Source organism: Prunus avium, chromosome 3, assembly GCF_965620075.1.
Source record: "Prunus avium chromosome 3, drPruAviu1.hap1.1, whole genome shotgun sequence".
Lineage (NCBI taxonomy): Eukaryota > Viridiplantae > Streptophyta > Magnoliopsida > Rosales > Rosaceae > Prunus > Prunus avium.
In genome coordinates this window covers 1170294-1190282 of record NC_142286.1, presented here as the reverse complement: position 1 = coordinate 1190282, position 19989 = coordinate 1170294, and the positions used below count along the sequence as shown (strand labels likewise).

The window sequence follows — 19989 nt, the reverse complement described above, 5'->3', positions numbered from 1 at the left end:
TAAATTATGAAACTTACAAGAGCCTAGCCTCTTTTCGAAGGGCAAAACAAGAACACCACTAGGCCTTACGAACATCGAAAACGTCATCTCCAAACAATACACATTCCTATAAATTTCCACATCTACCTCATTTTGATAACACAGTCTAAAGAGAACAATCATATAGAAGAGATCGAAGCACTCATAGCAAAGATGTCTGATGTCATTCTTTTGGACTGTTGGGTGAGTCCCTTCTGCATGAGGGTGAAGATTGCCCTGGAGGAAAAGGGCATCAAGTATGAAGACAGAGCTGAGGATCTCATTGGAGGCAAGAGTGAACTGCTGCTCACATCGAACCCGATTTACGGGAAGGTGCCGGTGCTGCTTCACAATGGAAAACCATTGTCTGAGTCGAGCATCATCGTTGGCTACATTGATGAGACCTGGGCTTCACCACCACTACTCCCATCTTGCCCTTATGGTCGGGCTCAAGCCAAGTTCTGGGTTGACTTCATTGACAAAAAGGTTGGTTTTCTTATACTTTTTATGGTCAGCAATCTTATATTTCGATGTTGCGTTTCCCACTCCTACAACTCATAGGACACTTTTTTCCTTTTGGTGTTTAATGAGGTTTCTCTTTTTGTGCTCTTTGAGTTTAAGAACACAAATATTTGTGTTCTGTCAATAGCCACGGTGCACCCACATATTATTTGTTGAACAAATTTTATGGCTCTATCTATATATAATATAGCATGCGCGCATGTCTAACTTCATGATATTCTTGTACACATGAAGTTGTTCGATGCAGGCGGCAACATATGGAAAACCAAAGGAGAAGCACAAGCGGTGGCTGTAAAAGACTTCATAGAGATCTTAAAGCAGCTGGAGGGTGGTCTGGGAGACAAGGATTACTTCGGTGGCGATAGCTTTGGTTTCGTGGACATCATAGCGATCGCTATAACCAGCTGGTTTAATGCATTCGAAAGGTTTGGCAACTTCAAGGTTGAAGACCACACCCCAAAGTTTTCAGCTTGGATTAAGAGGTGCTTGCAGAGAGAGACAGTAGCCAAAGTCATTCCAGACCCAGAAAAGGTTTATGAATTTGTCCTCTTTCTCAAAAAGATGAACGGTATTGAATAGAGATCGAAATCGGCCAACTTGTTTGATGGATCAAAACTGTAGTACTTTGTGTACCTGGGGTCTCTTTCTCTTGCAGTCTACTTTTTTGTGTTTATAGTCTTGGGTAGGCCTTCCTTGTCTCTCCCATATATGGGAAGAAAAAGAAGTAATAATAATCATTTTCCTGGATCATCTCCAATTGCTCTAATGTGTACTCGGATGGAGTTCATAATATAGGAAAATGAGTCTTCTTAGGGGACAGTCTTTTGACAACTTTGTTTTCATCAGCTAAATAAATTGAACTTTTTGACTGTGGATCATATTGTAATTTTTCTTCTCTCTATCTAATGTTCAATATTGCAGTGTTTTTTTCTTTTTGGTGTCCATCTCTCGCTAATGTTTAACTTTGTTTCCAGCTAAATAAAAAGGTTAATTAATTTTAATTACTTCATTGCAAGTGAAGTGCTTCATCTGTTTTCATGCATTCCAAAACTTCCTTTGGATTAATGCTACGTACACCAAATTTGCACACAGCATCTTTGAGTTCCAAATGATATCTCCGTCCATACTTCAATGGAGGTTTTGGCCTAATCGAACATATATGAAAAGCTTATAATTTGGTTGGTGTCATCCTGTTTTTAGAAGAACCATATTTGTTTTTTTTCAATACAAGCGATAGTCTAAATTAAAGGGGAAGCAGATTTCTCACATGCATACATAACTAAGATGCAATGGGATTCGAACTTGAGACCTATTATCTGCAAGTCAAGGTCCTTTTTCCTTGAAAGATGCCTTATATTTCCTGTCTTTGAGATTAGACATAAATGCAGTTACGTTATAGCCGCTCCCGTTTCGGTGCCTTCACAAGTTCACAAGTCTTCGCTCTCAAAGTTGGGTTTCGAAAGTTACCACTTTTGCCGTCTGTGGGTTGGTTGGGCCTATAGATCTCTAAGCAACCATAAGCCAGCCTGGACCCTTTTAATTGTTGGATTTCCCTTTGCATCTAAGGAATATTTGGTCCGTTCATGCCAATATGCTGGAGAATTTTAAATGTCAATCATCGAAGTTTTTTTATAATACAAATGATAATCTAAATTAATCTAATCTACATGCAGGGGATTCAAACTTTATCCAACAGTTAATTAGTAAGAAATTTATTGTATGAGCAACAAGTGATCAAGTGATCACTGGTGTATAAGTCACTTTTTTATTTTATTAATTGGGATTGGGGATCTGAACGTGAGTTGTCGCCCTGGCACCAGTTATAAGTACTGTATGGTTGTCATTAGCAAGTCTATGGATATAAATTAGTGTTTTCTTAGGTTCTTCAGAATCATGTATTGTGGCTTGAATTTGTAATCAATCATATTGAGGGAGAGAGCAAAGGTGAAGAACTTGGCACTAGTGTGGTATTGCCCGAAGGTTCTCCGATGCTTAAGTTTATAGTTTAGAATAGAGTACGGAAGCATTTTGATATAGTAAGGATACAAGTGTCAAATTACTATTACTTGGTGCATTGGGACGAGAGCCTTATTTATAGAAGAGAAATAGAGAGCACCTTGGGTTGTCATATCCTCGGCAAGCCATCCTACCGGTCTGGTTCAAGGACACATGGGAGCTCTCGGGTGAGGCCAACAGTCCCACATTGGGCCAGTCCCCTTGACGATGCCCGGTATGGGTCTTAATGGATGAGCTGGATCAGGAGTCCTTTGGTTAGGGTATTGTTTCCCGTGTATTACCCTTGCCGAAGAGCAGTCAGATAATGATATAAACAATATTCTATATACCATGAAGAGTTATAAGTTTGAGAAAAAAACTAGAGGTAGTTGATGAAGAAAAAAGAATTGAAAAGACGGAATTTTTTTATTTATTTTAAAGTTCTTGAAAACGTTATTTAATATGAGCTTGTAACTTTTGACTTTGCAATCAAAATCCGTTTTGTGGAAATTAATATATTGAGCATGGATCGATACATTATGTAAGGTATTGAGTCATCCTCTTCTATATCGTCATATCTCATATGAATCAACTTCCATCCATCTCCGTCCCAAGGACACTTGTTGTAAGTCGTGGAGTTCTACTCCATGAACGCAACCATACACAATTGGGCTTTGATATCTGTTGACGTCAAAAAATGGTTCTCTGACTTTGAGGGTCAACTTAGTAATTTTATGCCTTCGGTATCCTTGATGCCTTGGTAATCAACGTGATCTGCAATATGAGCAAACGCACGGTAAGACCTAGGGCACCGGTGTGGTACCGGCCGAAGGCTCTCCGATGCTTCAGTAAATTCGGGATTAGAAAGTTCAACTGACAGATCAATAGGCTTGTATGCCGTAAGTTCTGATCACCTCTATTTTGGAGTGGTTGGCCTCTTTTATAGGCATTGGGAGGTGTGCACTTTGTTGATAATTTCGATGTGGGACTGTGGACGTCGCTAGGGAGCATGCCACGTGTCCAGGGAGAGGGCGTTGCCCTAACGGAGAGATCGGTAGGTAGGATGCCGAAGGCGTTTCTGACCAGGCACGATTCCTTCCACGTGTCTTGTTCTCATTGGCTGTTCATTTCGGGTATAAACAATATCAAATTGATAGGTGACGGGATCAAATCCATCGATGCCAAGCCAAGTTTTCTCATATTCTTATAAATTTAGCATAAACTACGTATCAATTACATGGCTACGCTTATATAACATGAAAACTCTTTTTAGGGAGAAATAATCTAAGAATTTACTTGAATATTTGGTTACCTTTCTTAGGGAGAAATTTTTGTATGTTTCGGGTACACTAGATTGCCATCCAATATACATAAGACATGTGGTTTGGACCCTACAACTAACTGCACTGCTTTTTAAAATAAAAATAAAATATTTGCACATATCCTACGTATATTAGATGGTACATTAGCCAACTGGTATACTTGGAACATACAAAAATTACTAATTTTTAGGAGCTTAATGGCTTGATTAATTCCTGGTATGGTCTGCGTTAAAAAAAAAGGTAAAAAAGTAAAAACTGTTAGTTGGATAGCTTATACCAATGACTGGAAAAGACAAAAGGAAGATACTAATTAATCATCTAATCGGGTATTAGAAAAGGAAAAAGAAACTAAGGAAGGAATGTGGGGACGGGCAGATGAGCATGTGAAAAGGACAGTCTTGAGGTAGAACGCCGCCGAAATTCGTTTCCGCCAGTTCTCGTTAAGAAATATACTTGTTTCCACAAAAGGCTGGTAATGCCTCCAATAAGATACCACCACGTGGAGTAGAGGTTCCAAGAAAGGACAAGAACGAAGCATGGGATCATTTGGGAGAGAGAGAGAGAGAGAGAGAGATTAAGCAGCTTCCAAAGAACGATAGGAAGAATCATGATCATGTTGATTGGTTGAGGAAAAACAAATGTGTAAAGTTAAAGTTGGGGAAATATCAGGGGGGGTGGGGGGTGGGGGTGGCAGCCTCCCCATCTTTATTTTGCTTTTTCATTCTTGCCTTTTTGTTCTCTTATTAACAAAACCCCAAGCAACCCCCCCACATTCCACCTCTTTCTTTCTCTCTCAACTTCCACACACTCCTTCCTCTTTCTCCCTCTCAATTCCCAACTTTGGATCTTCATCTTCTTCCTCTTCCTAGCTAGCTAAGGTTTGTTTGTGTGTGTATAAGCATATACGTACGTATATGTACATACGTGCAATATATCACGTATGTATATAGATATGCATGGTGCATTTATTTAAAATTGTAACATTCTAATAGGGTTTTTGTGGCTAATTGATTTTTACAGGGTGTTGTGGTGCAATTCTTGATTATTTTGTTGATGAGCGTTGTCATCGTCCGCACTAGCTAGCCATAATATTTGTGCCCTTTTAGGACAATTAAGAAGAAGAAGAAGGTCCATATTTTATGGCTCCTGTTTCATTGCCTCCTGGTTTTAGGTTTCATCCCACAGACGAAGAACTGGTTGCTTACTACCTCAAAAGAAAGATTAATGGCCGTAAGATCGAATTAGAGGTCATCCCTGAAGTTGATCTCTACAAGTGTGAGCCATGGGACTTACCAGGTACTTCTTTTTCTTAATTCCATTCTTCTACTCTTGCTGCTACTGCTGCTGCTGCTGCTTCTTCTTCATCTTCTTTCCTTTGTTTTTTTTTACTACATTGTTTTACCACCTTTTTTCTTTTCAATTGTTTTTCTTTTTCTTTCCGGTCATTTTGATAATACTTTAATTAATGCTTTAGGCTCGATTTCTGGAATGTGGGAAATGATTAATTTAGGAGAAATACAAACCACCTTAATTAGAGTCTTTAAAAATTGTTTGCTTCTCCTAAAATACTCTAATCCTTAGTTAAATCGAATGTTTGCATCCAATTGGTGCTCATTTCATACGCCAACAGTTTTTAGATTGATTTGGATTAGGAACATGAAGAAGAAGAAGAAGACTCTATAATCGAATTATTGAGCAAGACCAAGGCGTGATTTATAAGATGAATTTGATATAATACCAAAACGCACATAGACCCTATAAAGAATACCTTTTCCCTAAATATGATCACACAAAATAACCTAGGCATGCTTATCCTTCTTTTTGTTCAACTATGCTCTTATTGGGAAGTACTTAACCATGAATTTAAGTACTTTCTTTACTTCTTAGTCAAATATGCTGAGCTTTTTAACAATTAAATACCCAGTAGGGCTTTAAATAGGTCTAATTTATAGACCAAAAAGTGCTTGAGACACCGACATATGGTCCCTCCATCTTTACGGTTCCTGTTGTGAACACCAAGTTTTATATATCTAAGTGAGACAACATTATGGGAGACAAGTCAAAAAGGTATAGGCTAGCATATGGAAAAAGAAAAGGATTGCTTTGTGTTTGCGAGAGGTATGAGTTCCAAGCAATGCTTTCCATGCACTTCTTCCTTCATACCATTTTAAATTCTTTCATTGCATTTTTGGAGCTTAAACTTGTGAGTGACGTGTTCCCAAAAGAGATTCTGGTTTATAATAAGGACCCTTAAAAGAACAATCATGCAGTCTTTTTTTTTTCGTTTTTGTCAGAACAATCATGCAGTCTTAGTAGTATTATATAAAGCTTTCACATTATTATTAAAATATATGTTGTAAAACCATGCAATATGGGATTTAAATTGAATAATCTAGATGATAAATGGAGTCAAAAAAGGTAAACAAATTATTTTATGTGGTTGGTGTGGTACCTTATTATTTTGGTTGTAACTTTTTTCACGAGTGATGCTGAAAGATCACACCTCCAGATAATCGTATGGTGTGATTAGCTAATATGATTTAGAAAATGTGGTTTTTTTATATCTCAATTAGACTTACTCATGTCAGTGCTACGGCCTTCTTTTCATTATAACTAGGTTAACCAAATTGTAATTATTAATACAGGAAAGTCATTACTACCCAGCAAAGATCTGGAGTGGTATTTCTTCAGTCCGCGAGATCGAAAATACCCTAATGGATCCAGGACCAATCGTGCAACTAAAGCTGGATATTGGAAGGCCACCGGAAAGGACCGCAAAGTAAACTCACAGACGCGCGCGGTAGGCATGAAAAAAACCCTAGTTTATTACCGGGGGCGGGCACCCCATGGGATTCGAACCGATTGGGTTATGCATGAGTATCGCCTTGACGAGAGAGAGTGTGAAACTGCACAAGGCTTGCAGGTTCAGGTTCTTTTCTAATTTTCTTTGTCAAAGTCCACGGTTCATATTAATTCATTTTCATTACAAAATAATTCCTACAAATTACTAATTTGATTCATCTTTTCGAAACACATATGTAATGTGCAGGATGCATATGCGCTGTGTCGTATTTTTAAGAAAAGTGCAACGGGGCCAAAGATAGGAGAGCATTATGGAAGCACAAGTACTACCAATTACCAACTTACCAGTGATCACTCATCAAGCGTTGAACTGTATTCTGATGGTGGAAGATGTGAAGATTTCGAAAGCTCCAGTTATCCGATGCAAATGAACGCATGCTCTTCTTCACCAAACTTTGTCCATACATCCTCACTTGACATGGCTAGAAAAAGAGATGGAAAATGGACACAGTTCTTATCTAAAGATGCATTTAATTGCTCATCCTCATTTTCTTCATTTCCCAATCATGGAAATGTTCCATACCCTCCATCTAAGGTATTACTAATTTCCGTGTCGATATATATTTTCGGTGTTAATTATTTCAAATAAGAATTGTACATACATGTATAATAAATGGTTCAGATCGAGAGTCCAACAACATATAATATGTATGTACGCTAGACTTTCTGGCAAACTAATATTTCCTTAAAAGGGTTATAGTCCCTTAACACCATTTCCTTGTTTGCAGGTTGATATAGCATTGGAGTGTGCAAGGCTGCAGCATAGGCTCTCACTTCCTCCATTAGAAGTGGAGGATTTCCCTCAAGTTGGACTCAACGACTTCAAGACGATGCAATATTCAAATCCTGCAGTTGAACCCACAAGTACTGAGACTGATGCACTGCAGGAAATTCTCTCAGTTGCACATGTTTCTCAAGAAATGATCAATCAGTCCAGTAATCTTGCTGATCAGACATGGGGTGGAAACTATGCTGCTCCAGCCAATGACTTTAGCTTTATTGTTGACAGAGATGCTCATTATGATCAGATTACTGATCACATGAATTCTATGAGATATGCGGACAAATCATGGGAAAATCCATACATAAGGTCAATCGAGATTGGAGATCTGGAGGATGATTTTAGGATGGAGAATACAGCTGAGAATCTAAGATGGGTAGGAATATCAGACAAATATCTGGAGAAGGTACCTTTACAATTTAACTTAATTATCAACTTCCAATTCATCATACTTGGCTTGCTTAAAAAATAAAACCAGCTTATTGAAAATGCAATTTGACTAAAAGTCATGATCTCTGGGTGACCTTAGGTGTCAAACATTTAGATACAAACATTAAAAGGTGAGGTAGAATTTTTTGTTCATATACATGTTATTTCTTGATACTGATTTACGTTTTCCTTTTTTGTCAATATTCGATAGAGTTTCATGGAAGAAAACAAGGTAGTTCCATTAGAAAACATTTCGAGTTTTCGAAGGGAAGAGCAAGAGCATGAGGTTCAAGGTACATATGAGAGCTTTAAGTCGTATATATTTTTCTTTCCACATTAGCGGTCAATGAGTTTTAGCTCAATTACCATGAGATGAGTGAGGTGATGGTAGAGATCTTAGGTTATTTAGTTACGTACATTTGTTTCTAGTTGCAGGAGAAACTGGGGATCAAAGTGGCATGATTAAGGAATTCAACGATAGCGAGACGAATGATGATTTCTCACTTGGATTCATCAATGAAGACCCAAACGATAACTTCCTCAATGATGGCGCCATGGATGACTATTCGCCTTCTCCAAGTTTCGAAGTCATCGAAGAAATTCAAGTTAACCATGGCATGTTTGTTTCGACTCGTCAGGTGGCCGAGACATTTTTTCACCAGTTAATGCCTTCACAAACAGTTAAGGTCCATCTAAACCCAGTGTTGGGGCACAACTTCATTGTAGAAAGAGTCGATACACAAACAAAATTTGAGAATATAGGCTCTTTCTTTGAGAGTTTCAAGGCTTTTGGGATGGACAAGTTTGTGGGAGTTAGCAAATCCACAAAGCCATGGAGGAAAGTTGCAAGCACTCTTGTTTGTGCAGTTACACTTCTGTTGATGCACATCATTTATTTTGGGCAACATGTGGAAGGTGAAAAATTGATGGATGCATTCACCACAACCACAACTGCTGCTATAGTGGAAGAAAAAGGCAATTCTAATGTTAGCAAGAAGAAGAAAGGACTTGGATTAATTAAGTGGAGCAACAAAGAAGAAAAGGTTTGCTTGGTGAATATAAGAGGTGGGAATAGTTGTAGTGTGCTTCTGAAGAAGATAGGGGTTTTCCTCACTGTTTCTTTGGCTCTTTGTACCATGTGGGCTCTTTGAACTCACCATTTTATTTCGGTTCTAACCATAGTTTGTTTGTTTGTTTGTTTGGGAGAGGGGGATAATTCAGCCTAACCCATAGCTACACTTTTCTTAAATATATCTTTACAATTAATTGTATTTTATTTATTGACACAAAGTCATGTAATATTGGATATTGATTTATACTAATAGAGATTTCTTTGCTTCTTATTATTATTTGTTTTTTCATGTATACATGTGTGGCAACTATATTTTGGGCTTGTTTGGGAGTGCTTCTGGAAGAGCCAAAATAGCTATCTGACACCCAATAGTGCTTTTGACAGAGTTTGACAGAAAAATTTAAAAGTGTTTTTAGGTCGTAAAAGCACTTTCTGAATAAGCACCTACTATGTGCTTCTTCGGGAAGCACTCCAAATGCTTTTTCAAGAAGCACTTGGATTTCTGATGAAAATTCTAACATTTTTATAATAAAAACGCTTTTGTCATAAGCGCTTATGTACTTCCTAGAGAAGCATTCCCAAACGATATCATTTAAAGCCACTTTAAGTTACAAGAGAGGTCATATCTTTATAGCAATCTATCAAATTAAGTAGCATAGCATTTGTCATACTCCTAAGAGCTCCTACCTTTATCCTGTAAGGGCTTACTTGTAATAAGCATGGCAAGTAATAACAGAGCTCATATCTTTATATTGTGATATATCAAACTGGATAATAACATATCTGTCACATATACTCCAAGGAGCTCCTGCATGCCTTTATTTTGTAAGGGCAAGTATAAAACCAGCGAGGATTCTTAACACCTTCACGGGATCTTAACGTGGGGATTGAGGGCTTACATGTGACCCTTTTGTTTTTGGCCGCAGAGGTCACAGAGTTATATATTCTTTTTATACTTTTCTTTTGTCAGAGTTATTTTAATTCGGCTCAAGTATATGTTTAACTGATCTGGTTGTGTTTTTTTTTTTTTGGTCGAAACTGATCTGGTTGTGTTGGAGGAGCCATAATGTGCAATAAAACCTACCCTCTCTGTCTCTCTCTCTCTCGAGGGTGTAGCATCCAAAAGTGTAGCTGAAACCTATGAAGACCACCGACAGCCCCATTACTAATTACCAGTGAAATTTGAGGTTGTTATAAATTTGTTGAACACTGAAAGACATTCGAGCATCGACCCACAACATAGGGCATTTGAGCATTGGGAGTATAAACATTTTGTTGGGTTGCTTGAGCACATGACAATTTTCACTGTTGGAGATAGTGGAGGGTTGTGGTGTATATATTGGTGCAGAGTGCACATGTCATGTATAATCATGGTACAAGATAAAAAGATTAGCAAGTTTAGAGAGCGTGCAGCAAAGTGATGAAAAGAAGATGACAAATATGGAAGGCAATATGGGTTCACGGGTCACTAACTATTGTGTCCCAATTATCAGTTGGTCCTGCACATCCTGCCAACTCACACTCACGACCCAATTCAAGTAATTTATTGACCTCACCTCCAACTGAGAATATCATCCCATGACTCTCTCTCAACCAAATTGTGGTGGGGGCAATTGAGTGGCCAGCTGATCATGTGTGCTCCACTTCAATTGATGATGTCATCTTAACTCCCATAGTCCCTGAATTCTACCGTATTGTCTCCAATTTAACTACTTAACTTATCTCAACGTGATTACAACTATAAATCCATTATTTTGGAGTTTTATCTTATCTCAAAACACCCCGATATAATTTAGGAATAACTACTACTTCATTATGTTCAATCTCTTTCTTATGTGAGACAACTGAATTTGATTCACAATTCCTAATAGCACTAGTGAATTGCACTAGTTATTTTAGTTGTTCTCACACGTGTGGATAATTGTCCGTCGTCAATGAAAAATAAAATTACAGTTAAGTAATGTTTGTTGTTACTAATCTCAAATATGATCAATTAGATGGAATGGAAATCATTCACGTAGGTCCCACATGAAATCAGAAAATGACATTCTTGAAAAGCAGGAATGGGATTCTAAATTACTGTCGTACTTTTTTCAGGGATAGTTTATCATGATCTAAAAGAATGCTAACTAGCACATCCACCACGCAAGGACTATAGAGAACTAGTTTTTAGGAGGCGCACCAAGTTTTTGTTTCATTTGGCATGGGTTCATCTTCTTCTTATTGTTTCACCAGTTGGGTGAAAAGCTTTGTCTTCTTCTTCACTGTGGTCTGGCTTTTCTTTGGCTATGGTCGCCATGAAAGAGTAAATGCGGCAACAACTACCGTCAAAGTGAACAGCATCACTTCAAAGGTGGAAGACGCAGTTAGTTTCCATATATATTATGGACAGACCTTCAAAGTCATAAAAAATGCCATTGACGGCAAGAGCTACCTTCTCATCCAGGTACTTTCTCTTCGTACATAATCCTAGCTAGTAGGGGAAGCTGGTTACTACTCTACATGACTTTTTTTTCTCACTTTTTTTTTGGATGTAACAAAAACAATAGAACAATTCAAGGATGGCAGCAAGGACAAAATATTGCACCTCAAGGATCAAATCTTTTGTTATCCCATTATCAAACTATTCAATCGATGCCGATTATAATTTTCCAGGTATTGGTTACTAACTCTCCATAACACCATTTATATATTATTTTCTGATTTATGATCTTTTGTGTTTATTTCTAAAAAATTCTTGTAAAATTGCAGTTTCCTTTTTCGAGGTGAGGATCGTCCAGCTCCAATGAGTCGTAATTCTAATCTGTCTTTTCTCCCCTCCCCTTCTCCTTAATTTTCTAATTTTAATTATGTTTTAAGTATATCTTCCATATGTGATCACGGCACCATCTTCACATATATAAGGATTTTATTACAATTTTCTTTTTTGCTGTATTTTGTTATATATGCAGCTCCTGGGATTACTTGGGAGCTTGAAGGGCATTACATCAGACTCCGTGGCTTCTCAATGTGTGTTGAAATTGTATGAAGCTGGAGAAATTGAGGTGATTGACAAAAGTGAGCCACAACAACTAGCAAAATTTGCAGCACATTTTATTACCTACACTGACCAACCACAAGCTTGCAATTTTGCCTCTTTTGTTCCTTATGGAGAGGATAACCCTTTGCAGGTAACCAAATGATGTACACAATTTTTCCTGAAAAGGTGAAGTTTATTAGCAACCCCTAGCTATTTATTAGTCTATAAGTTCAAATTCCTCCTCATTTCCAAATGTTTATATATATATATATATATATATATATATATAGAGAGAGAGAGAGAGAGAGCGCTTTAGATGAGGATCCCTCAAATACTTAATTAAGGGATATCTTTGTAGGGTCCACCACACATTGTATTTGAATGATCTAAACCGTCTGGAATCTGGATAATTAGTTTGTTTTAAATATCTTGTTAGATTGGTTAATATGGTAATCAGTAGCTCCTACTTTGATTTTTATGCTTCATTTTGGCCAAGAAAAAAAACAAGGTTAAATACTTAAATCTGATTCATTCCCTATATTTTGGTAGAGAGCAGAGTGGATCAAGTTCTTGGGAGTGTTCGCAAACGTTGAGAGCAGAGCAAATCAAGTATATGATGCAGTAAGTACGAGACAACTAAGGAAAACTAAATAAAATATTGAAAACAGAGTAAGTATGAAACATTTGTTGCACTAATATTTATATTTTATTATGCAGGTTACACAGAGTTATCAATGTTTGACCAACCTTACGAAAGGCAGGACTTCATTCAAACCAACAGTAGCATGGCTGCAGTACGAAAATGTTGGTCAACAAACTTTTAGCATGACAGGGTTATTACATCAAATAGGGAATTTTCATAATTGCATAATAATTAATGTCATAGATTATGTCACTTTTTAGCTAAACATATTATCATTGCACTTTTTTGTTACTATTTTTTCTTTGGTTTTAGTTCTTTTACTATTTTAAATGAAAAGGGTAATTGTGTTTATGAGACAGTCAAGCTGTGGTAAATTCACTCAATTGGTCCAAAATAATAATAACTCACCACTAAATCCACAATAATTACTTCTTCTATATGACTTATTAGTTAATTAGATTTCCTTTTTCAGGATATATGGTCTTTTACAAAGGAAACATACAAGTTGAAGGTAAGCACAAGATATCAGTAATTTCTGTAATTCTCCTGTCAATTATCATTTTTGTGAATATATATATGTAGGAAGCCCTTAAAGAAACTTTTTAATTAGAGCATTTTACCCTTCCTAAGTTTACCAACTTTGGCACATTTAGATCTTAATTTTAAAAAGTTACAATTTCAGACCCGACGTATGAATTTGGCACAATATCGTCAATCCGATACTCAATTTTTACAGATTGTTAGACGGAGGCTTGATATGACCTAAATTTAGCTTTTGGAGTAGTAAAATGCAATTAAGCCTATTTTTAATTTCTTAACTAGAAGTTTACTACTTTTAACCGACATTTGCTCGTTAAACTTGGAACTTGCAGTATGTGGAAGACGCAGGTGGTGAGAATGTGGATGATTCTATCAACAAGATTACCTACAACATCTCTAGTCCTGACGATTTGGATCAACTGCATGCCATCCTATGTGTGAGTTGAAACACATATATATGCATATAAATAAATTATGTTGCTTAATTATGAGATTAATGTTAATCTTCTTTGTCCATGTAGACCGTGGATGTGGTGATTGACGAAACATACACTTCAGATGCAGTTAATTACAATTCATCAACGTTTCTCCAAAATATAAATGTGGAAGATCATTCTTGTTTTGTTTTTCTCTCTAACCAAAGCTTGTGGAGATACGATAAAAGAATTCTAAACTCAACTGCTCTTGGTAAGTGTTGCATCTCACTACATTTCCTTTTCCCCTTGTTTTTGCTTTTTTATTATTATTATTTTTTTAATACAAGCGATAGTCTAAATTATAAATGAATGGGGAGTTTCTCACACACACATTGCTAAGGTGGGTTCAAACCTGAGACCACTAATATGCAAGTCAAAATCCTTTTCCACTGGATTAGACCTCTTTGGCTAATGTTTTTTTTTTTTTTAATGAAGTGAAATAGAATTAAAATTTAGTCTTAGGCAATTAAAATACAGTTGCTTTACATTTTACTTGGTTATTATTTTGTACTGGAAAATTGTGCATAATTGGCATCCCTCTCTCTTTCCCTGTATCTTTGTGTGCATTTTCATGTGAAGACTGGTATAATGGAGCAGTCTCCCAGCCACAACTGGTTTTAGCAGATCTTTTTGAAGTATTCTTCCCTACCGGAAATTATACAACAACATACTTCAGAAATATTGCAAAGGTATTAAATCATCATATCATGTGCTAATTAATAAATAAATGAAATCGCATAAAATAAAATAAAATATATTTTTTTGGTATATACAATTTATTACATCTGATCTGAACATGCAGGATGAAGGAGTTGTGCACATTACTTCTGAAATGTGTGATAGGGATATTTCCATAGCAATGGAGCCAACAATACCAGCTTGTGGATAACTACAACTATTGTCACATTTTTCCATTCCCATGGCCACTCAAGTTTTTCCTTCTATTTTTTTGGGGAGTTAAATTAAAAGGCTCTATTTTTTCCCTTCTTTTTTTTTTTTTTTTTTTCTTTTGATAGCTGCAGCAATTTCATTGATGAAAGGACAATACAAGATAACCTCACAGAGGGCTATTGCAAATTTGAAAAAAAAACGTTTTGTTTTTGGGGTACAGATGGGGGCCTAAAGCCCCAAACCAAAAGAAACTAAACATAAACTAGATGAGGTCTAGCAACACCTCGAACATTAGCAGCTAACATAGCACTAAGAAAAGCCGGAGCCTACGAAAACACATGGAGACCAGGACCAAAATCATAACTCTGCGCAGCCAGAGCATCCGCATCACAATTTTGTTCACGAAAAATATACTTGATAGAGCAGCACCAATCCTCATGAATCTTCATTTTGCAACAATTGATAATACTAAAAAAAATGATTTCAATTTGACAAGGCTAAATAAATCTCCCCTTCTTTTTTGGGTTTCTTTTGTTTTTCTTTAATATTTTAAAGTTTCTTATCATTCCTCTCTGCCCATATTAAGAGACTTTTAAATTGACCAATCTAGTGGGCCACTTGGTGTAGAGGGAGAGTTTGGCTCACTTTTCCACCGTGGTGCCATCCCATGTGCAATACCGTTCCTCTTGAAAAGTTCATAATTAAAAGCTAAAAGAAAAACCTGACCTAGTAAAACGCAAATCCAAAATCAAAATTTATGCAAGGCCATTCCTTCTTGAAAAGTTCCTGATATCAACAACTGTAATGAAATATATACACTTACTGATCAAGCCTGGGTGCTTTTAACATTATCAACAAAATAAACCCCAAAAAAGAAAAACGGTTGGATGTTTTTAGAAACAGATATAAATCTCGATCTGGTCCTATCACTGATGACAAAAGAGATTGTCCAGCAAAACCTTGTACTAGTGGATACTCCTAGCTAGTAAATATATGTACTCCTGATGCACTTCTGTTCCAAGACAAGTAGGATGTATCCCCAAGAGGCCTGCACAAAAATGCAAAAGAAATTTCAAGCACGTCTCACTAATAGCTTGCAACATCGAAACAGCACACCCGATTGTGCTCGATTAACCAGAAATCAACTACTCAACTAGTTAAAGCATATTTCACTTTCTACTTCAAATTTTTAAATACCGATTGCCTAGAGGAAGTGGTTCTTTACAGCAAAAAGACTAGTGTAAATTTACTGTCAATGTGATCCTGAAGTGGCAAAATGATAGGACTTTGTCAACCAACTTAATGTTTAGACTTGCATATTTAGTTTGTAAGGCTCATCAGGAATGGAACTGGACGGGGTTTGCCTAAATTTTTTGGCATCCGACCCCCATTTAAAATACAAAATTTAGTAATTTACCATATACTTAAGCACTTACATAATTCAAGGACAACAGCTTTTTCCCAATTATTGTTTTTATTGTACAATCTGACCTTTGAAAAGCGAACCAAAGTTTTAACTGATCATAGTGCTGTAGACTTATGAACCAATTCACGTACCTTGGCTTTATCAAATATAGAAGTATGAAGCTTATAGCCAAGAACAAACAGAGTCCGCCAACAGTAAGGTATGCTATGCCTAGCAGATAATTCTTTCCACCAATCCAGCTTGCGGTTGAAAGTACGAGCTTCTTGTTGCCACCGAAGCTGTAGGTGTTATAATTATTCTCTATTGTTACAATTACTACATCATTAGCTTCAAGGTCCACTTCTATCCTCCCATATAGTTTTCTGAACGTTGGCAGTGCTGCAGTCCGCATCCAAACAATAAGATCTTCTTGTTCACTCAGCTTTTGCATGCAGAACCAGAGAACAATATTAACTTAAAGCAATAAACGAAATAAACTGTAGAAACACTACAAGACAGATAGGTGCGAAGATTTACAGGTATGCTAGAATTCAGTTTTGCTCCTCCAATCAAACCCCCACTCTGGAAATTTTTAGGATAGACATCCGAGCCGAACTTATTCCCCTTGTCACTTTTCCATGTGATGTCCTTTTTGTTGACCCCCAGTTGTTTGTTTTTCACTGAAAACTTGTATGTGTCATTAAACAAACTCCATGCAATCAGACCACAGGGAACAATTGCACCATTTGGTGAATTGCGTTCAGGAGCACAGTTGCTTGTTGTATTCTCATCAGACTTGCTCCGCAACTGACTGTCACTCCTACTTTTAACATATCTGGAAACAATATTTCACAATAAGAAACAGGGTCGTAGTATCTCAGAAATTTAGAATTACAAGAGAGGGGGATGGCAATTTGTAATGTGGCATTTTCAAGTTCCAATCAAATCTTCCTGAAGGATGCATAGAGCATTCAGTGAACTTCATCTAACAGAAAAACAATTTCCAAAATTTTAATTTTCTCTTGAAGAAAAACCATATAAAGTGAGAAGCTGGGTAACTATTTTTTTATTTTTCAGATGTTTGGTACACTACTGGCTAAAAGAAACAAGGTTTCAAACATTGTCCTAACTCAAATACTTCTATTCAGATTCAGAATATTACGTATACTCCATGGGTCACCATTAATGTACCCGAATACTCCTGCTTTAAATCTTATCTCTTCTCAGCCACAATCTTTTACCCTTCTTACTATGAGTATTTCGATGTGCTCTGGCCCTCTAATAGCCCTTTAAACAGATGCTTTTGATAAGAAAGCTATTTGCTATCACAATATCAAGAAGATAGAATTTTCGGTTTTCCGCAATTTTCACCTGTCTTAAATAGTCTTTCATTCCATTACTAATAAACTCTCTTATTTCATCATCACAACATCCAAAGCTCTAGCTGTTTCCAACTGTGAATCCCACACCTAAGCAAATGTAGGCAGGTTTCTCTAAGCTGTCATTTCTCTTTTTCCCGATAGGAAACAGAGGAAGGTTTCTCTAAGCTGGCCTAAGTCAGCAGAACATCACTCTTCTTGAGCCTAAGGCTCTGTTCCTCTTAACTCAATCTAGGAGTCTTCATCTGTAACACTGTTTGAAATAGGAAACCATTGAAGCACTTACTTAAAGGTTCGATCATATATTGAAACCAGTGAAGCACTTATTTATTTGGAATCTGGATTCTGCTTGTTGTTAGAAAGTGTATTGTGTGCTTTACTGTTTAGCTTTCATTGATGTATTGCTGTGGTGGACAATTCTATTTCATCCTGCAAGTAATAATTGCTTGCAGGATCTCTAGACACTAAGATTTCTCAAAAGCATTAAAGTCCCAGGCTTCCCAGCTTACGCTGAGGATAGTTTAAAGCTTGTCATATTGTTCATTTTTTCTCTCTTTGGCAAAGTTTATCAAACAGAAACTAGGCCCCTTCCATGAACTTCTTAAATCAAGCAGCCATGTCCATTCCACATACTCTATAAAAGAAATGATACATGACAAGAAGAATTTTACATACCGGCGATGATTCTGATAGAAATGATCAAGCTGGTAGTAGATGTAAACGGGAGATTTCATTTGTTTTGGAACCTGAAATACCTCCAGTAAATGTAGATTATCATAAGTATATATTCCCAACCTAGAGAGAAGAGAGAGACTATGAAAAATTAAGCCTGAACTTTATTATATATAGCAGTAGCAGAGGATTGAACTTACAGTTAGTCTCCTAATACAGGTCTTGTTAGTTTTACTATTCTGAATAAATGCAAGCTTATCGTCCGTATATCTAAGAGGAACACAATCTTTGTCATAGTGGTCCACAATTTCCACCACCTGCATGTAAAAGAAAGCAAATTTTAGTTTCATGGTAAAATTTAACAGCAGCCATTGATTGAACTTCACAATAAGCACTACATAAAGGACAATGAGATATATTACACGCTCTGATGCAAATAAGGAAGCAAAGCCAATAGGGATAAAGATAATGCCGATTGTGACAAATATAGAAATGACCTGAAATAATAAAAAAAGAAACGTATTTAGACAAAAAAATGTAAAGTGTCCAAATTGAAGCAAAACCTATAATTGAGAAGAAAAATTCAATACAACACATATACTTTACCCATCCTGGTGTTAAAATTGGTTTGCAAGCTGGAAGCTCTTGCTGTGTGAACTTGGAATCTGGAATATATATCAGAATGCACCAAGCATATGACTTTTGTTAGAATAATGCTGTAACACCATTAGAAAAGGATTGAATTGAACCATTCAGACTGCAGATTGACAATCCAACTCCAATGTTAGGAGAAAAGAAAAGAAAATTAAACTGTCAACAAATGGGGTTACAATGGGGCCCTCAAAATCAAATTCTTATTCAAGGACCAACAACCATGTTTTGATAAATACATAGAAAATATGTTGGCTACGTTCCTACAAGAAAATGCTGAAGTTTCTGCATAAACCAATTGGATTACCCAATAAAGCACATGAAGTTTCCTTGAAAGAAAATGTTACAACCACAATGAAGCATCCAAATAAATGTTTTTTATATTTTATTTTAACAATGGAATTCAAGAAAAACCGTAAACAGCAGAAACCAAAATAAATTTGTATTATAAAAAATAAAATAAAAATAAAAAAAGCCATGCATTTATGCTAAAATGGAAAAATGAAACAAAAAGGAAGTTAGAAAGGTACGAACATTTGGGTCTTCTGGACTTCCTTTTGGTAGAGGAAGATGAGGCTCCATCTTTGCTCATTGATCCTAATTTATCCATCTCCACGATCCCCTTCCTCTACAATGCCACAACTCCCACTACTCACACACAGAAAACAACAGAAAAATTGTTAAAGGGAGTAATGTGATAGATCAATTGAGCCAAAGCAAAAGAACCCTTTTGAAAATTTGGCAACTTTCTTTCTCTTACTACAAATTTCGAATCATGGAAGGAACAAAATGCCTGCTTTGTTTCATTTGTTAATCTGAAATTGACACTTACCTTCTTTTCTTCTCTTTTTCTTTTTCGATATATTTTTTTATTTTTTTTTTGTTTTTTGTTTCTTTGTTTTTTCGGGTAGTTGCTGCGTAATTTGGTGTACAAGATTGTTAGGAGAAGAAAATGGAAGGAAGGATGCGATCTCATTCATGTGTGTTGCGTTTTGGTTGGTTTTTCGTTGTTTTGCACGAGCGCAGGTGCGCAACCACCGGTCTTCTACTAGCTAAATCTCGACCTAGTCCTACCACTCAGTCACTCCCAAGTCATATCATATGTTTATTCTTAGGCACTCTCTCTCTCTCTCTCTCTCTCTCTCTCTCTCCAAACCAAACAAACACCGCCCTTTGTCGGTTGGATTCCTCATTCTCTTCTCTGCTTTCCATTTTTCGTACTTGCTTTCTATTTTGCTTTATTTATAATTCGGTTGGGTTAGGGATGGTAACACCTCTCTCTACAAACCAATGAACTTGGGTTCAAAATGAT

General features: G+C 36.6%; 4 protein-coding genes across 8 annotated transcripts; 3 read left to right on the top strand and 1 right to left on the bottom strand.

The window, feature by feature from the left end:
* Nucleotides 1-140: 140 nt before the first annotated feature.
* On the top strand, nucleotides 141-1442 carry LOC110765075 (putative glutathione S-transferase parC). Its single transcript, XM_021968127.2, has 2 exons — nucleotides 141-504; nucleotides 775-1442. The coding sequence occupies exons 1-2, from the start codon at nucleotides 193-195 to the stop codon at nucleotides 1117-1119; spliced, it is 657 nt and encodes a 218-aa protein (XP_021823819.2). The 5' UTR covers nucleotides 141-192; the 3' UTR covers nucleotides 1120-1442.
* Nucleotides 1443-4545: 3103 nt separating this feature from the next.
* Nucleotides 4546-9275, top strand: NAC028 (NAC domain containing protein 28). Of its 4 annotated transcripts, none has more exons than XM_088250286.1 (7): nucleotides 4546-4735; nucleotides 4878-5153; nucleotides 6503-6780; nucleotides 6907-7254; nucleotides 7448-7906; nucleotides 8141-8222; nucleotides 8365-9275. In XM_088250286.1, the coding sequence occupies exons 2-7, from the start codon at nucleotides 4997-4999 to the stop codon at nucleotides 9078-9080; spliced, it is 2040 nt and encodes a 679-aa protein (XP_088106412.1). In that variant the 5' UTR covers nucleotides 4546-4735; nucleotides 4878-4996; the 3' UTR covers nucleotides 9081-9275. The 4 variants fall into 4 exon arrangements, with proteins under 4 accessions (XP_088106412.1, XP_021823858.1, XP_021823856.1 ...); XM_021968166.2 differs by having other exon boundaries at nucleotides 8359-9275; XM_021968164.2 differs by having other exon boundaries at nucleotides 6503-6786; nucleotides 8359-9275.
* Nucleotides 9276-11112: 1837 nt separating this feature from the next.
* LOC110765080 (plant/protein) lies at nucleotides 11113-14661 on the top strand. Its single transcript, XM_021968133.2, has 11 exons — nucleotides 11113-11447; nucleotides 11551-11656; nucleotides 11753-11766; nucleotides 11953-12171; nucleotides 12570-12641; nucleotides 12738-12824; nucleotides 13136-13174; nucleotides 13536-13640; nucleotides 13725-13890; nucleotides 14259-14368; nucleotides 14482-14661. The coding sequence occupies exons 1-11, from the start codon at nucleotides 11205-11207 to the stop codon at nucleotides 14566-14568; spliced, it is 1248 nt and encodes a 415-aa protein (XP_021823825.2). The 5' UTR covers nucleotides 11113-11204; the 3' UTR covers nucleotides 14569-14661.
* A 654-nt stretch (nucleotides 14662-15315) lies between these two features.
* LOC110765116 (putative ALA-interacting subunit 4) lies at nucleotides 15316-19757 on the bottom strand. 2 transcript variants are annotated; one of them, XM_021968175.2, is made up of 9 exons: nucleotides 19510-19757; nucleotides 19212-19325; nucleotides 18633-18691; nucleotides 18449-18523; nucleotides 18227-18343; nucleotides 18030-18100; nucleotides 16513-16810; nucleotides 16128-16417; nucleotides 15316-15618 (listed from the first exon to the last, which is right to left on the bottom strand). In XM_021968175.2, the coding sequence occupies exons 2-9, from the start codon at nucleotides 19285-19287 to the stop codon at nucleotides 15549-15551; spliced, it is 1056 nt and encodes a 351-aa protein (XP_021823867.1). In that variant the 5' UTR covers nucleotides 19288-19325; nucleotides 19510-19757; the 3' UTR covers nucleotides 15316-15548. The 2 variants fall into 2 exon arrangements, with proteins under 2 accessions (XP_021823867.1, XP_021823866.1); XM_021968174.2 differs by lacking the exon at nucleotides 19510-19757 and adding an exon at nucleotides 19438-19503.
* Between the last annotated feature and the right edge of the window lie 232 nt (nucleotides 19758-19989).

Coding starts and splice junctions, on each gene's coding strand:
- LOC110765080 (XM_021968133.2), top strand. CDS start 11,205: ATGGGTTCATCTTCTTCTTATTGTTTCACCAGTTGGGTGAAAAGCTTT. Junction 13,641..13,724: donor AACTGCATGCCATCCTATGT/GTGAGTTGAAAC, acceptor TTGTCCATGTAG/ACCGTGGATGTGGTGATTGA. Junction 14,369..14,481: donor ACTTCAGAAATATTGCAAAG/GTATTAAATCAT, acceptor CTGAACATGCAG/GATGAAGGAGTTGTGCACAT.
- LOC110765116 (XM_021968175.2), bottom strand. CDS start 19,287: ATGGATAAATTAGGATCAATGAGCAAAGATGGAGCCTCATCTTCCTCT. Junction 18,344..18,448: donor CCTTATTTGCATCAGAGCGT/GTAATATATCTC, acceptor TTTTACATGCAG/GTGGTGGAAATTGTGGACCA. Junction 18,101..18,226: donor CCTGTATTAGGAGACTAACT/GTAAGTTCAATC, acceptor GAGGTATTTCAG/GTTCCAAAACAAATGAAATC.
- NAC028 (XM_021968164.2), top strand. CDS start 4,997: ATGGCTCCTGTTTCATTGCCTCCTGGTTTTAGGTTTCATCCCACAGAC. Junction 6,787..6,906: donor CACAAGGCTTGCAGGTTCAG/GTTCTTTTCTAA, acceptor TGTAATGTGCAG/GATGCATATGCGCTGTGTCG. Junction 7,907..8,140: donor CAGACAAATATCTGGAGAAG/GTACCTTTACAA, acceptor AATATTCGATAG/AGTTTCATGGAAGAAAACAA.
- LOC110765075 (XM_021968127.2), top strand. CDS start 193: ATGTCTGATGTCATTCTTTTGGACTGTTGGGTGAGTCCCTTCTGCATG. Junction 505..774: donor TTGACTTCATTGACAAAAAG/GTTGGTTTTCTT, acceptor GTACACATGAAG/TTGTTCGATGCAGGCGGCAA.